Below are 14,811 nucleotides of genomic sequence, written 5' to 3'. Positions count from 1 at the left end.
ATTAAGGGTGTTATTCCACACAAAAAATCACAAATGTTCCAATTTAAAAATAAAACATTAATGCGTACACAAAATGCGAAACAAAACTATACCAGGGTTAGCCGGAGCCGGAAAGGGTCGTCCTCCTCGTGAGAAGGGGAGACTAGAGCAGGGGCGGCTGTAGCAGGGGCGGCCGTAACAGGGGCGGCAAGGGTGGCCGGAGCAGGAAGGGGAAGAGCGGCGGCGAGATTCGGCGGCTCGGGAGCTGCATCAGTACGGTGCAGAACCCAAATCACCAACGATTTTAAGATGGACCTATAATGCAAAAGATTATAACTCTCCTCTAGAATACAACCTTAGATATGCTCATATACATACACCTCCGACATACCAGCTTATTTAATGATTCTAACTCAAACGAATTCCAAAAAAATATAGGTGTATACGATGAGGATTTAGAGTATATCAGGGTTAACCGGAGAGGGTCGTTCTCGTCGTGAGCAGGGGCGGCAAGAGCAACGTCTCGGGAGCTGCATCAGTACAGTCAAAATATATTTCCCACAATTTACTAAATGTTTGTCACGGATTATTAGTATTTTGCCACGAATATTGTTATTTTTATTAGTGTTTTATCACGATTATTGTTATTATTATTATTATTATTATCTTCAATTTTTTTAGTTAGAGCATCCACAACAACAAAACGTTTATGTTGTTTTTTGTGGATCATCAACCTCTCTCTTGGGGTAAGTAGCTTATTTGACCAAAATTTTAGGTACCTTATTTTTTTGTAAGCGTTTGACATGTAGCTTATTTAATCAAATAAGCTATCTGAAATGAAATGCTACCTAGAGTAGCATTTGAGATTTCAGGTACCTGATTTGGTTTGATTTTCCGTTTTTACCCTTTAAATCTGTACTATTAAATAATTATCATATCCTTTTACGTCATTTCATCAAAATCAGTTACCTTTTCAGTTTGTTTGCCAAACATTTTTTTTATATAACCAGCTACCTTATCAATTCCTAATTTTTAGCTATCTTATCAGTTATCTTTACAGGTTTCAGTTAACTTTTCAGTTTTCAGCTACCTTCTCAAGTTTCAGCTAGCTTTTCAGTTAGTTTTACCAAACAGAGCCTAATTGAATATAAGCGGAAAGTATGTTGTTCAAATGGTTATGTTCGAATCAATGTTACGGAGGAATAAATAAAAATTATGTAGACGTTGAATAATCTTGATTTATTAAATTTTATGTGTTGGTATTAAGGCCATGTTCTTTCCGGCTTAATTTCAGCTCAGATTAGTTTTGCTTAGCTCTATTCCACCCAATTCAGTCTATTCAGTCAATTCTGTTCAGCTTATTTCTTCATAAAATTTAATTTTAATCTAACTACATTCACTCCGGCTTAATTCCATCCAATTTAGTTCAATTCAGCCGGTTTCAGCCGAAAAGAACCGGCTCATGACCTAAGCTCAAATCTTGGAACACTCTCAATGTGAGAACTAATCTTATGACTCCTTTGGTGAAGAAAGAATACAGAGTAATAGGATAGTGAGAATTATGGGATTCGATACGTCTTATTTAAAGACCTAAGTTAAGGCGTCTCATAGCTCCCATTGCTTTTTGTCCGTATTTAAATCGTCTATGAGTGCATTTTAAATTAAAACGGTCATAAGCAAAAATTTGCGTATATTATTTAACTCCGGCTCGCCAATTTCGATTATACTTATTTGTTTTGTCTAAGGAATTCCAATTGCTGGCTACTAACTAGCACCAAATCACAAAAACGAGGCCTAAATTTGTGAAATAAAAGCTTACATGTATTGTACTACTGTAATTACAAAAGACATGTGCATATCGGGAAGCGCAGTCGTTCAACATGACAACAAACAGTGTGGCATCACCTCATTTCCCTTGCGTTTGGTGAAGCTAGGAAACTTCCTCAGACGAGCGTTGACTCAAGTTTGTGCCCTCAAACACGAACAACAAAGGCAGCCAACCTCTAAGCTACGCGTCCCACAGAGTATAACCACTGGAGCATCGTCAGGATAGAAATATTTACACGTTTTTTTCTCCCAAAATTTATCTTCATAGAAAGATTAGAAGCCACATCTTGGCACTGGCACTCATTGAGTTATTGCCCCACCAATTTTGTGCATTTGAACTCGTTGTCATTCTGTATGTTGCCTGAAAATGAGTTGCACTCGTATAAAAAATCTACTAATGATTACGGAGTAGTAATAACATGATCTAGGGAGACTAGGACATCTTAACTAGGTATATACCTACCACTCCAAGTGTCGTTGGTCCCGAAATTACATTCAGATTGAGGTACATCTACTTGAATCCAGAAAAGAAGTCTAGTATCCTTCTTATCCTTGCCGCTCGAGCGTTCCTGCAATTACACTCCGTGCTTGATCGTGAATAACTAACTACTTTAACAGGACCCTGGGTTCGATAACCCCTCTTTTCCAGAAGGCTTAATACTACCTGTTCCCATAATTGTCGTAGGCACCACTGATACTCCGGTTTCACTGCAACACTGAATGCATCTTTCTGCAACAACAAGAATGAAGTTTGCTTAAAACTTCATCTACATGATACATTTGACCGCATGTCACATGTCCGACATGACACAGCATGACACTGCATCTTGGGCCAACACATGACAGTTTTTCAATAAATAGCCTTTTTCTAACGGCACGTGTTGAATATGACACTTGCGACCGGGGGAAAGAAACCTTTGATTTTCAAATGCCTCAATAATTTGATGGTGTTATCCTAGAGAATAGAGACACAGAAGAACTGCAGGATACTGATCTTCTGGTCCATAAAAGATATTGCACTCACCTTGAACTCTTGAAGGCACCTAGCTCTCCAGTTTTACTTCGTGTTCCTTCTGGGAAAAAGAATACAGAAGCACCTCCACGGATAAGATCCATGCACCGCTTAAGACAATCCTACAGGAACAGAAAAAAGGTGATTTTCCAAATTTTATGATCCAGATTAAGCAGGTAAAATAAAACTCAAATGTGTCTTATAAAATTCGGTTATCAGTCGCCTCCTCATCATTAAACTGAAGCCGTAAAACATAATGCCGGACTCCATACTCCGGAGATTGCTAACATACAGAGCCTAGGTCACAAAACATCATGGCTGGACTTCATGACTAGAGAATAGAGATTACCAAAATCGCCAATTCAACATGAAAACAGATAAACATGCTTCCTCATAGAAAACGCCAAGATCTATGTAGGCCATCCACATCACTCAGTCTTACAGAGTACTATGGAACATCAACTAAAAGAGCCAAAAAAAAAAAAAAAAAAAAAAAGTAACCCCACTCTGAGACTCTTCCCCAAGGCTCGAGAAAACAAAATATTTCTATGCAGAAACAGTTGAGGCTTTGACTATCAGTGTAATACTTGGGAGTAAATAGGTTATATGAAAGGACGGAGAGGGATCGCTATTTAGATTTAATCTCTACTTTTTTCATAACAAAAACAAAAACAACAGAAAAAAAATCACCAGTTGGCTTCGACTATCCATCCGTTTCAATGGTATGACTCCTAAGAGTCCTAACAGAAACATGGCCCAGCCAATGATGGGGTAGATGAAAATTCAAGTTTTGCTAATAAACTTCAAGTCCCGCTCAAGACTAAGCAAAGTATAGATATCAAGGAAGCTCTGGTGATTCTACATATACAGCAGGTGAATCTGGTCCAGGCAGATTCTCCAATCCCTCAAACCAGCATCCTTAACTTGGCCTGCCTCACACAAGCTATCAATTAGGATATTGTAGATGACAATATTAGGAGCAACTCCGTTAGACACCATCGCCTTCGGGAAAGCCACTGCCCTCGTCAAGTTGTGCGTTCTTACATAGCCCATTTTAGCCAACTCATAGTTGACCAAATCATGAATCTTCAAGTCGACAATTTAGCCTCTTTCGGAGAAACTTTCTGGTTTATCATGGGATAAATGGTTACAGAACAAAGAAAGAGTGGTAGCATCAGCCTCAAAGCCCTCGTTAACCATTTTATCACGGAAACATAATGCATTTCGCAAATCGTTGTTGATAATGAATCCTCGGATAAGTGTATTATAGGTGACATCATTAGGAGGGCATCCAACTTGCTTCATTTTGTTAAGGAGCTCAATAGCTCTATTCATAAGACCTCTTTTGCAATACCCCTTAATCATTGTCGTATAAGTTATATGATCGGGAACCAAACCCTTTGACAAGAGATCAGAGACTAGGTTTACAGCATCTTTAAATTGGCCAGCCTCACACAAGCTGTGAATTAGAATATTGTAGATGAATAAATTGGGAGCAACTCTATTAGACTCCATCTCCTTGAGCAATGCCTTCACTTCATCAAGCTGTACATTTTTACATAACCCGTTTAATAAGGAACCATAAGTCCAAACATCTGGCTTTATTCCATAGATTTGCATGTCACTGAACAGCTGACGTGCCACTGGGATCCTATTAGATTTACACAATCCATCTATGAGTGTGTTATAGCTCACAACGTTAGGAGAGCATCCAATTTGCTTCATTTTGTTTAGAAGCTCAATAGCTGTATTCACAAGACCTTCTATGCAATATCCCTTAATCATGGTATTATAAGTTACACGATCGGGTACCAAACCCTTTGACAAGAGATCAGAGACTAGGTTTTCAGCATCTTTAAACTGGCCAGCCTCCCACAAGCTGTGAATTAGAATATTATATATGAATATATTGGGAGCAACTCTATTAGACTCCATCTCCTTGAGCAATGCCTTCGCTTCATCAAGTTGTGCATTTTTACATAGCCCGTTTAATAAGGAACCATAAGTCCAAACATCTGGCTTTATTCCATGTATTTGCATGTCATTAAACAGCTGAAGTGCCCTTGAGATCCAATTACATTTACACAGGCCATCTATGAGTGTGTTATAGGCCACGATGTTAGGGGCAATCCCATGCTCAAATATTTCTTGCAACAAGTCAAGGGCTTTGTCAATGCTTTTATGTTTAACATATCCATTAATCAGAGTATTATAAGTCACAATGTCAGGTTGCAAGTGAGTTTGTACCATTAAATCAAAAACCTCTCTTGCCTTGTCCATTTGGCCGCACAAGCAATACCCATCCAATAAAGTATTATAAGTAAGTACGTTAGGAGCCACACCTTGTTCAGTCATTATCTGTATAAGGGCTTGTGCTTCATCAATCATCGTGTCCTTACATTGCATGTGAAGCAACATGTTATAAGTAGAAACATCGGGTGCAATGTTACTCTCAATCATCCCAACCAACATATCCTTAGCCTCCACCTTCCAACCTAAATTGAACATTCCTCGAATCAATGTGTTATAGGTGATAACATCTGGATTGATGCCCTCGGTTTTCATGGCTGAAAAGAGGTTCAGGGCCTCAGTTAAGAGTTTACCATTGCAGAGACTATGGATAATGGTGTTGTACATGATAAGGTCAGGCTTACAACACGAGGGGCTAGAATTCATTTGGCGGAGGAAATGGAGAGCACGGGCATTGTCCCCGACCCTGCAAAGACCTTTCACCATGGTATTATAGGTAACTATATTTGGCCGAATGCCTAGCTTAACGACAGCTACATCCAACAACTCAACAGCTTGTGGAAATCGGTTATCGTGCACAAGGCCGTTAATTAAGGTGTTAAACAAACCTAAATTAGAATCAAAGCGATACCCAAGCTTAAGGAACTTGGCAACGAGAGAATACCCGAAATCAACACGGCCTAAGTGACAATAACAATTAGCAAGAATCTTAATAGAACACGAATCGGGTCGAGTACCGGATACTTCAAGCTTCCTATAGAGGGAAATGACAGTAGAGTGAGGATGCAGTCGTTTGAGTTTGAGCATGGCGGCAAATAGTCTACTAAAATCGATAATCGAAGGTCGGCGAACAAGATACATCATTTGGTGGAATAAATTAAGGGGAAATTGGAGATTAGTAAACCCTAATTGACATTGTTGTCTAACATAATCAAGAAACATTCGAGAATCATCAATAGCAATAGCCTTAAAATGAGCAGAATTGCAGAAATAACGGAAATTAAATTGAAATTGAAGTTGAAATTGAAATTGAAACCCTAATTTAGAAAAAGGGGGAAACATTTTCCAGAAAAGAGAGAAAGAGAAGAAGAAATGAGTACCAGGAAAGCAGAGCAGTCGGGGTTTAGGATCAGCAACTTGAGCAGTAAGGCAGTAAGTCTTGATTATTGTCTTAAGGTTTAAGTCGAATATTTCCGTCATTTCCGTCTTAGACAAGAATTTGGGTAGGGCGCGAGGTGCGTACTAGTTATGAGATACTGGGATGGGGTTTTTAGTTGTTAAGGCAATAATGTTTCCTTTGTTTTATAGTTGAAATTTGTTTCAAAATGATTCATAATCCCTTTAATTTACTGAAATCCTACCGCTAATTGAATATAGGCGAAAAGTGTTTGATTCTAATAGTATGATTCCAATAAATGTGAGAGAGTAATAAATAAAATGATGTTCTAATCTTGATTCTTGATTGGTTAAGTTTTATGTGTTACTCCCTTTTACTTACTAGATTCATACTATTTGAATAAATAGTCCTTACGGATATTCAAATAATGGTATAAATCCTGTAAATAAAATAAAAAAATTAAAGAGTAATATGAATTATAGGATTCCTTTCGTAAAAAAATAAAATAAAATAAAAAAATTATAGAGTAATAGGAATTATAGGATAGTGAGAATTATATTACTCCCTTTGTCCCGGTTAATTGTTGTCTTTTGGACAAAGACGGGGAAAGAGGAAGGGTTCAGTTATAAGATGACAAATGAGCTAAATTGAGTGTGAATGATCAAATTGCTCATCAAATGCAATCCAAAAATAGAAAGAATAACAATTAACTGCGACACTCCAAAATGGAATAGGACAATAAATGCCTGGGACGGAGGAGTATTAAACTAGGTCTGCCAAATTTGATTATACTTCTGTTTATTTGTCTAAACATTTCCAGTTGCTGCCTACTAATTAGCACAAAAACAAGGCCTAAACCAAGGGCCTGCATGTACTGTACTACTGTAATTACAATTACAAAAGACATAAACAACTCTAGTTTGTCCCCTCAAACACGAATACCAAAGCCAGTCCGCCTCTAAAGTCTAAGCTATGTGTCTGTCCCACATCCCGAGCATAACAGCTGGACCATCATCGGGATAGAAATATTTACAGAGTTTCTCTACCAAAAATTATCTTAGGAGTCGTGTCTTGTCACTCGCTGTCCCACGAATTTTGTGCATTTGAACTCATCATTCTGTACGTCGCCTGAAAACGAGTTGTATAAAAAATGTAATTATCGCAATATGGTTCTAGGGGTAGTAGCACTAGCACAACATAACTAGGTATATACCTTCCACTGCAAGAGTTGTTGATCCCGAAATTACATTCGGATTGAGGTACATCTAGTTGAATCCAGTACTCTTCTTATCGTTACCGCTCGAGCGTATCTGCAATTACACCCCGTGCTTGATCGCACAATGCTTGTGCATCGTTGCCTCTCAAAATTGGGTGAATTACTACTTTAACAGACCCTGGGTTCAATATCCCCTCCTTTCCAGAAGGCATAATACGACCTGTTCCCATTATTGTCATAGGCACCACTGGTACTCCAGTTTTCACTGCAACACTGAATGCGCCTTTCTGCAACAACAAAAATGAAGTTTGATCAAAACTTCTTTTACATGAAACTTCCTTTGGCCGTGTGTCACATGTCCAACATGACAGGGCACATGCACGCTGCATACAGACACTTGCAACTGAGGGAAAGTAACATAGGTTTAGACAGAATGAAAAGATAGCATACAGATTTTCTGGTCCGTAAAACATATTGCACTCACCTTGAAGGCACCTAGCTCTCCAGTTTTACTTCGTGTTCCTTCTGGGAAAAAGAATACAGAAGCACCTCCCCGGATAAGATCCATGCACCGCTTAAGACAGTCCTACAGGAACGGAAAAGGGTGATTTTCCAAATTTTATGACCCAGATTAAGCAGGTAAAATAAAACTCAAATGTCCCTTGTAAATTTCAGTTATTCATCGCCTCCCCATCATTACACTGAAGCCGTAAAACATAATACCTGACTCCGTAGCACTGAACTACATACACTGGAGATCACCAAAATATTCCGTAGCCAATTCAACATCCAAACAGAGATAAAAAGGCTTTCTCTTATACAAAACTCCATCACTGCCAAGTGCGCCTCGGGTGAGCCTCAAGTGCGCCTTTTAAATCACATGCGCCTTGGACACACTAAGGCAACTGTGCTAGCGCCTCAGGCGGTTTTTTAAGACTATAAAACACTATGTAACATCAAATAAAAGAGTCTAAAAACAGGCAACCACCACTCTTCCCCCAAGGCTTGATAGAACACCTATCTAAGCAGAAACGGTTGTGGCTTTGACTGTTAGTGTAATACTGTTAGGAGTAAACAGGTTATAAGAATGGACGGAGAGGGATTGCTAATTAAATTTAAAAAGAAAAAAAATACTCACCAGTTGGCTTCGACTATCCATCCGTTTCAATGGTATGACTCCTAACAGAAACATGGCCCAGCCAATGATGGGGTAGATGAAAATTGAAGTTTTGCTAATAAACTTGAAATCTCGCTCAAGAGTAAGCAAAGCATAGATGTCAAGGAAGCTCTGGTGATTGGAAACATATACAGCAGGTGTATCTGGTCCAGGTAGATTCTCCAATCCCTCAAATTCCACTTTTAGAAAAGGTGTGATGGTTAAAGTTGCCCACATTCTAGCAACAAAATGCTGCGCTCTTCTTCTATAACGGTCAAATAGAAGAACAAAAGGATGTGCCACAACCATTAGACCAAAGAGTAAGATAGCGGCTGCAGCAGTGACGGCATAAAAACAAGCTCCGCGCACCTTGGGCCCAACGGAGACATCTGCACAATAAAATATTGATTCGTAAACTGAAGTTGATGAAAACTTTAAATATATAAAAATAAAACGAAAATTGAACAGGCTCCGAACCAGGAAAAGGAGAAGCAAGATCAGGAGTTCCACTTCTTGCAAGATCTGAGTGTGCAGATATATCTCTTAATGATCTAACTCCCAAGCGAGGTAGGTTGCCAATGTAAGAGCTGTTGCTTCTCTTAATGGGGTCAACATGGTCACAGCACGAAACTTCTCCGAAGAAGCATTGACTTGTGTCTGTAATAAATCAAGCTAAATAATTAGCTTTACAACATCATTACCAGAAAGGCTAAGAGGACACACAGAGACACTCTAGGAGTGAATCAAACAACATTCAAATCACTCACTACCACCACCAGTCCACCAATGATTCCAAATAGGATTTTGTTTTTTCCTACCGTGTACATTTCTTTCAAATTATAACGAGCAACATCATCAAGGGTAAGGAAAATGCAATATAGTACCGAATGTGCAAGAAAGGCAGGGTAGAAATTCCCAATTTAGAAACGGAAACATAAATCTCTCCTTGATCCATACACTACAAACAATATCGAGGTTAATGAGGATGATAGGTCCCAGGTCCAAAACTCCGAATCCCCCTCCCCTTTATTCAACTGCCCGTTGTCGCTCATTTAACACACAAAAGAAAAAAAATAAAGGAATTCTTCAAGATAGGAGATGAAATTTTGCTTACATTTCATTGAGCTCTTCATGTAAGGTTGACCTCCTTTGTAGACCTCTACCTGCAAAGTAAGAATAAACACAATTTTTGTGAAGCGTCCATCAGGAAATCAATAGCCCAGAGATGAATGCCTCCTATCAAATATGCAGTATATTCTACATCTGATTTCTCAAGCCACCCAGGGATGACAGAAAGAGCAAATTTTAATTTGATGCAAAAATGGCTGCATCAAAATACAGAAACTCAAGCATATATGCTCAACTCTCCATGTAAAAACTTTTTTAGCCGAACTTATCAAGTACACACTGAGTAAAGATGATCATGAATTTCGAACAGATGGACCATTAAAGAGAATATCTTTGTATCTGGGATTGTTGCAGATCCCAAGGAAATACCATTTCATATAAATTAGGCCTGAATGAAAAATCACTGTGTATTGACTGCTTACTGGTTTGGCCATGTGAGAAGGAGACCTATGGACGCACCAGTTAGGAGGCTGGAGACTTGGAGAACAGAAAAGGTCCCTAGAGGTAGAGGAAGACCGAGACAGACATGGTTGAGAGTGATAGAGCACGATATGAGATTTCAAGGGCTTGAGGAGAGTATGGTAACGCAGGGGGCACAATGGAGGGAAAGGATACATGTGGATTTTTAGTATTTGATGTTTTTTTGACATATTTAGTGTTTTTTATTTAATTTAAAGAAATTAAATTACTTATTCTTCTCTCCTTTATTACACTTTTTTACCAACCACTTTCTTATAGATTTTACTTGGTTCATTCCGGATCCTTAATTCTATTTCTGTTTTTAAAAATCGTTTTAATCTTTTCTCTTGATTTAAATTTTAAGTTTTTATAAAAGAAATCCGGAATTCGATTTTAAAACCCCTAAGTTTACCTTGACTTTCCATTACATTTTCGTTCTTCCTTTTTGTTTTTCATTTTCCCTTTTTTTTATTCGCATTTTGAGGCGTGCGTTCACCCATGGACGGTTCGAAAGGATGATTCATGTCAGCCGACCCCAAATCATTTTGGGATTAAGGCTCTGATGTTGTTGTTGTTGTATTGACTGCTTACTGGTGGTTCAAGCCATTGTTTTAAACAGTATCTCCATGAATGATCAGCTATTAACCCTACACATTTTTAAAAGGTACACTGATTTACTCTGATTTATTTAACGAGTGTAAAGGCTCCAACTTTTGCAAAAAAACCCTTTAGGGGTTGTTTGGATAGAAAAATAGTAGGGAAAGGGAAGGGAGGGGGATAGATGGAAAGGAAAGGGAGGGGAGAGAAGGGGAAGGAGAATGGGAAGTGGTTGTTTGGATACATTTTCCCTCCAAATCTTTCCTATTATGGAGAGATTTTAATTAGCCTTGTAAAAGGGAAAATGGATCCCTCCAAATTACCCCCCTCCTCTTTATTTGCTATCCAAACAAAGAAATTTAAATCCCTTACTCTCCCTCCCTTTCCTTTCCTCCAAATCCCTCAATCCAAATACACCTTATTGGACAAGTAAATATTTATGAAAAAAATTACCTAGTGTCTCAAAGTTATGTATAATCTTTACACACAATTTAGTGCGATCATCTTCTCTTTGGCAAAGAAAAGATGTATGCGACAACCCGGAACGAAAAAGGTGCCAGATATTACATCAACATGTTTCTACTTCACAATTCAAACAAATAACGTGTATAATATAGCAAGTATTGCTTTATTGCAACATACCCTAAGGGTGTGTTTGGATAGCAAAAGTGGAGGGAAAGGGAGGGGAGGGAGAAGGAGGGAAGAGAAAGGGATGAAAGGGAAGGGGAGGGAGAATGGAGGAGGTCATTTTCCCTCCAAATCTTGCCTTTGTTGGAGAGGAAATAATTTGGCTTGGAGGGGGGAAATGGAGGGATTCATTTTCCCTCCCCTCAAAATCCCTCCACCTCCATTTTGCTAACCAAACAAAGGATTTATCATCCCTTCCTTTCCCTCCCCTCTCTTTCCCTCCAAATCCTCCTATCCAAACAGACCCTAAAGCCAAAGAATTGTGCATCCCGAGTTCCATTCAAAATGTAACTAAAAAATTAGAAGAAAAATTATCATTTTTCATGGTTAAAAAATACTCTTATTCTGTGGAATTACGCGCCATATTCTTTACTTAGCCAATTCCAGGGAGTCACCCCATTTGTAAACTTGGCAACTTTGTGACTACAAAATCTCTCTTATACCCTTATTATTTGAAGTAAAGCAACATACCATATCTTAGCCTCCCAAGTCCCAAGGGTACTACTACGTCCAGAATGTGTAAGTGAAATATTCATGCACAAGCAAGCAAGAACAGTTTTGTGACTATTGTGAGATTGACGGCTAACCTTTGTTACACCGGTTGAGCAGAGAGGTCGTACATTAACAACTTTGAGGAGTCCACTCCTCCGAAACAAGGGAATACTAGAGCTCTTGCTCTCAGAAAGTAACATGTTTCCTCTACCATAGCTTGAGCCAAATAAACCTGTTCTTTAAATGGATTGAAAAGAGAACAGATAAATAGAAAGCACGGGAACCCGTCCAAAGATCTAGCCCATCTAGGTAACAAAGCAGCACATAAACATGACAGGGAGAAGACAAACAGTGACCAACACTTGACAAATGAAGAACTCGGAAGCATCTACAGAAAGCTAAACAGTTGCACACTCCAAGCACCATATAGAAATCAGAAAGATTTGTAATTTAGTTCTAGATGATGTTTAATGTAATATGCAAACATGAATATGTACCTTTGCAATATAATATCATGAAAAAGTAACTAAGTGTGAAATTAATGTCATGAATTTCAAATTACTTGTTCAAGTGTATGACAAAAGCCAGAAGCATATGCTCCAATGCACCATGATATCGATTTATCTCAAGCTGATCATCAAACACATGGTAGAGGGAGCTTTGTAAATTATAAAACAGAAACGACATATATTACATATCCGTAAGTCTCATCAGACTAATATAGGCATGCAGCCAAGAATACAAATTATTAAGGAAAGTCGACAATCACCGAATCTTACATACTTCAACTTATACTTCCTTAACATATTTTCGACAAATCTTGTCAACAAACTAATAAATTAAGCCTTGTGTTATAGAGCTTACCTCCCATGGTCGAAATTGGCGGAGGTAGCTGCAGAAAGGCCGGTGACGCCATGAGTTAATATATCTGAAATAAACAAAGCATCACCACATCACTCCACGAAAAAAACAACCTATTGTCAATTGAATCCTATCATTTACACTCCACCACAACTACAATACTATAATCAAATTCCGTCGAAAAATCATTCCGCGAGAAAGATTAACCTAGTGTCAATTAAACTCTGTCATTTACGCTCCACGAAAAAATCAACATATTACTCCTTCCACATATTACTCCTTCCGTCTTAATCATTTCTTCAGCTATGAATAAAATATTCCTCATATTCCCTACATCTTAAACATTTCTTTACCTTTGAATAAAATATTCCTAGTATACCGCCTTCGTTTTAATCATTTCTTTACCTTTGAATAAAATACTCGTCACAAGGAATAAAACTTGTAAACGATGGAATCAAATTCCGCCATTCACTCCATTAAAAAGGTCAAAACCTCCATTTCTACGCACATCAATCTCCACAATATGAATTTCTACATGAAATTCCCGCCATAATTCGTTGACTTACATGTTGCGCAAATTACATCAGCTCCATTACTCGATAATCTACAAGTATCAATCAATTAGAGATAAATCTACAAGAACGAACAATTATCAATAACCTAGTGTCAATTATATCCTGTCATTTCCGCTCCGCGAAAAAATCAACATATTACTCCCTCCGTCTTAATCATTTCTTTACCTTTGAATTAACTATTCCTCACAAAGAATAAAAACGGTAAACAAGGGAATCAAATTCCGCCTTTTCCTCCATTAAAAAGGTCAAAACCTCCATTTCTACGCACATCAATCTCCACAATATGAATGTCTACATGAAATTCCCGCCATAATTCGTTGACTTACATGTTGCGCAACTTACATCAACTCCATAACTCAATAATATACTACTAGTATCAATCAATTATGAGATAAATCAACAAGAATGAATAATTAACAGCTTCAATTAACAATATTGAGTTCACAAATAAATGACTGATTGAAAAGATATACACAGTGAATAAGCGATTGAACTATGAATTGAAAAAAAAAGTGATGATGGAGGAAGAGAACAATACCTCTGTCAATGGTGGTGGATTGAAATGGAGGATAGTGAATCGACAACCGTAGCGGCGGAAATTAGGGCTTCGGTGATGCGACGGTGGCGGAGACGAGGAGATATATGGAGCTTCGTGAAAAGTGGAGTGTTCGAAGAACAGATGAGATTGCGAGATGGTGAATGCGCTAAGACGGTTGAGACTTGAGACTTGAGACTTGAGACTTGAGAGTAAGACCTGTTAAACCGGTCAACCGAATCGAATAATTTTTGAGTTTAATAAAACTCGGGTTAGTTTGGGTTAGGGTCATATTTTAATATGTGGAGTATTATTACGTTATTTAAGATAATGGTTATTCACGAGAGTGTAACATTTGACTATTCGAGTCGAATCATAGTGATCTCTTTAATTTAACCATTCATGTTACAAGTCAATCTCGGATCCTTATTTTATATGTTGAGTGAGGTTATTCGAGTCGGTCATTTCAGCCTGATTAATTTGCCATATCTACCCGTCTAGTTGATGCTTAAGAGTCAAAACGATAAATTTATTTTTAAAAACTGTCTATTTGGACTGGTGTCTGGTAGTCTTTTTGCCTCAATTATTATAAGCTCTTATCTAAGATAATTACATATAAAAAAATGAATTAAAATTAAGTCATATATTTGATTTATAATACACAATTAACTAATGATTAATTATAGAAATATGTTCAATCTATTTCATGTATAAGAGATGATAAAATAAATTTTTTTAAGTCTGCTAAATTAATTTAATAGTCAAATTTGCTAATTGTATTATGCTAACGTTTTTTATAAATCAGCTTTTACCGTTTGTCACACAGACTAATAAAATAGTTCCATACAACCTCTTTATACCAAATTTTTACATGCATTAATTCATATATGAGACGATTTCAATAAACAATAAATCTCCCT

The 14,811-nt window shown here is 37.8% G+C and overlaps 2 protein-coding genes across 3 annotated transcripts; both read right to left on the bottom strand.

The window, feature by feature from the left end:
* Positions 1 to 1,658: 1,658 nt before the first annotated feature.
* On the bottom strand, positions 1,659 to 6,159 carry LOC141606550 (uncharacterized). 2 transcript variants are annotated; one of them, XM_074425722.1, is made up of 5 exons: positions 3,509 to 6,159; positions 2,831 to 2,940; positions 2,471 to 2,536; positions 2,266 to 2,375; positions 1,659 to 2,167 (listed from the first exon to the last, which is right to left on the bottom strand). In XM_074425722.1, the coding sequence occupies exon 1, from the start codon at positions 6,128 to 6,130 to the stop codon at positions 3,920 to 3,922; it is 2,211 nt and encodes a 736-aa protein (XP_074281823.1). In that variant the 5' UTR covers positions 6,131 to 6,159; the 3' UTR covers positions 1,659 to 2,167; positions 2,266 to 2,375; positions 2,471 to 2,536; positions 2,831 to 2,940; positions 3,509 to 3,919. The 2 variants fall into 2 exon arrangements, with proteins under 2 accessions (XP_074281823.1, XP_074281822.1); XM_074425721.1 differs by having other exon boundaries at positions 2,266 to 2,536.
* A 788-nt stretch (positions 6,160 to 6,947) lies between these two features.
* LOC141606552 (1-acyl-sn-glycerol-3-phosphate acyltransferase BAT2, chloroplastic-like) lies at positions 6,948 to 13,905 on the bottom strand. The gene is made up of 9 exons (XM_074425723.1): positions 13,895 to 13,905; positions 12,785 to 12,848; positions 12,016 to 12,157; positions 9,672 to 9,720; positions 9,035 to 9,214; positions 8,540 to 8,946; positions 7,886 to 7,987; positions 7,399 to 7,688; positions 6,948 to 7,313 (listed from the first exon to the last, which is right to left on the bottom strand). The coding sequence occupies exons 3-8, from the start codon at positions 12,118 to 12,120 to the stop codon at positions 7,479 to 7,481; spliced, it is 1,053 nt and encodes a 350-aa protein (XP_074281824.1). The 5' UTR covers positions 12,121 to 12,157; positions 12,785 to 12,848; positions 13,895 to 13,905; the 3' UTR covers positions 6,948 to 7,313; positions 7,399 to 7,478.
* Between the last annotated feature and the right edge of the window lie 906 nt (positions 13,906 to 14,811).

The sequence above is a fragment of the Silene latifolia genome, chromosome 10 (assembly GCF_048544455.1).
Source record: "Silene latifolia isolate original U9 population chromosome 10, ASM4854445v1, whole genome shotgun sequence".
Classification (NCBI taxonomy): domain Eukaryota; kingdom Viridiplantae; phylum Streptophyta; class Magnoliopsida; order Caryophyllales; family Caryophyllaceae; genus Silene; species Silene latifolia.
The sequence above is the reverse complement of the archived record's forward strand: the minus strand, read 5'-3'. Positions and strand labels throughout refer to the sequence as shown.

What these genes read in the sequence shown, in the direction of transcription:
- LOC141606550 (XM_074425721.1), bottom strand. Translation starts at nt 6,130, where the DNA reads ATGTTTCCCCCTTTTTCTAAATTAGGGTTTCAATTTCAATTTCAACTT.
- LOC141606552 (XM_074425723.1), bottom strand. Translation starts at nt 12,120, where the DNA reads ATGTTACTTTCTGAGAGCAAGAGCTCTAGTATTCCCTTGTTTCGGAGG. An exon ending in CATGAAGAGCTCAATGAAAT is followed by an intron (nt 9,215 to 9,671) that starts GTAAGCAAAATT and finishes GATTTATTACAG; the next exon opens with ACACAAGTCAATGCTTCTTC. An exon ending in TGGATAGTCGAAGCCAACTG is followed by an intron (nt 7,988 to 8,539) that starts GTGAGTATTTTT and finishes CCGTTCCTGTAG; the next exon opens with GACTGTCTTAAGCGGTGCAT.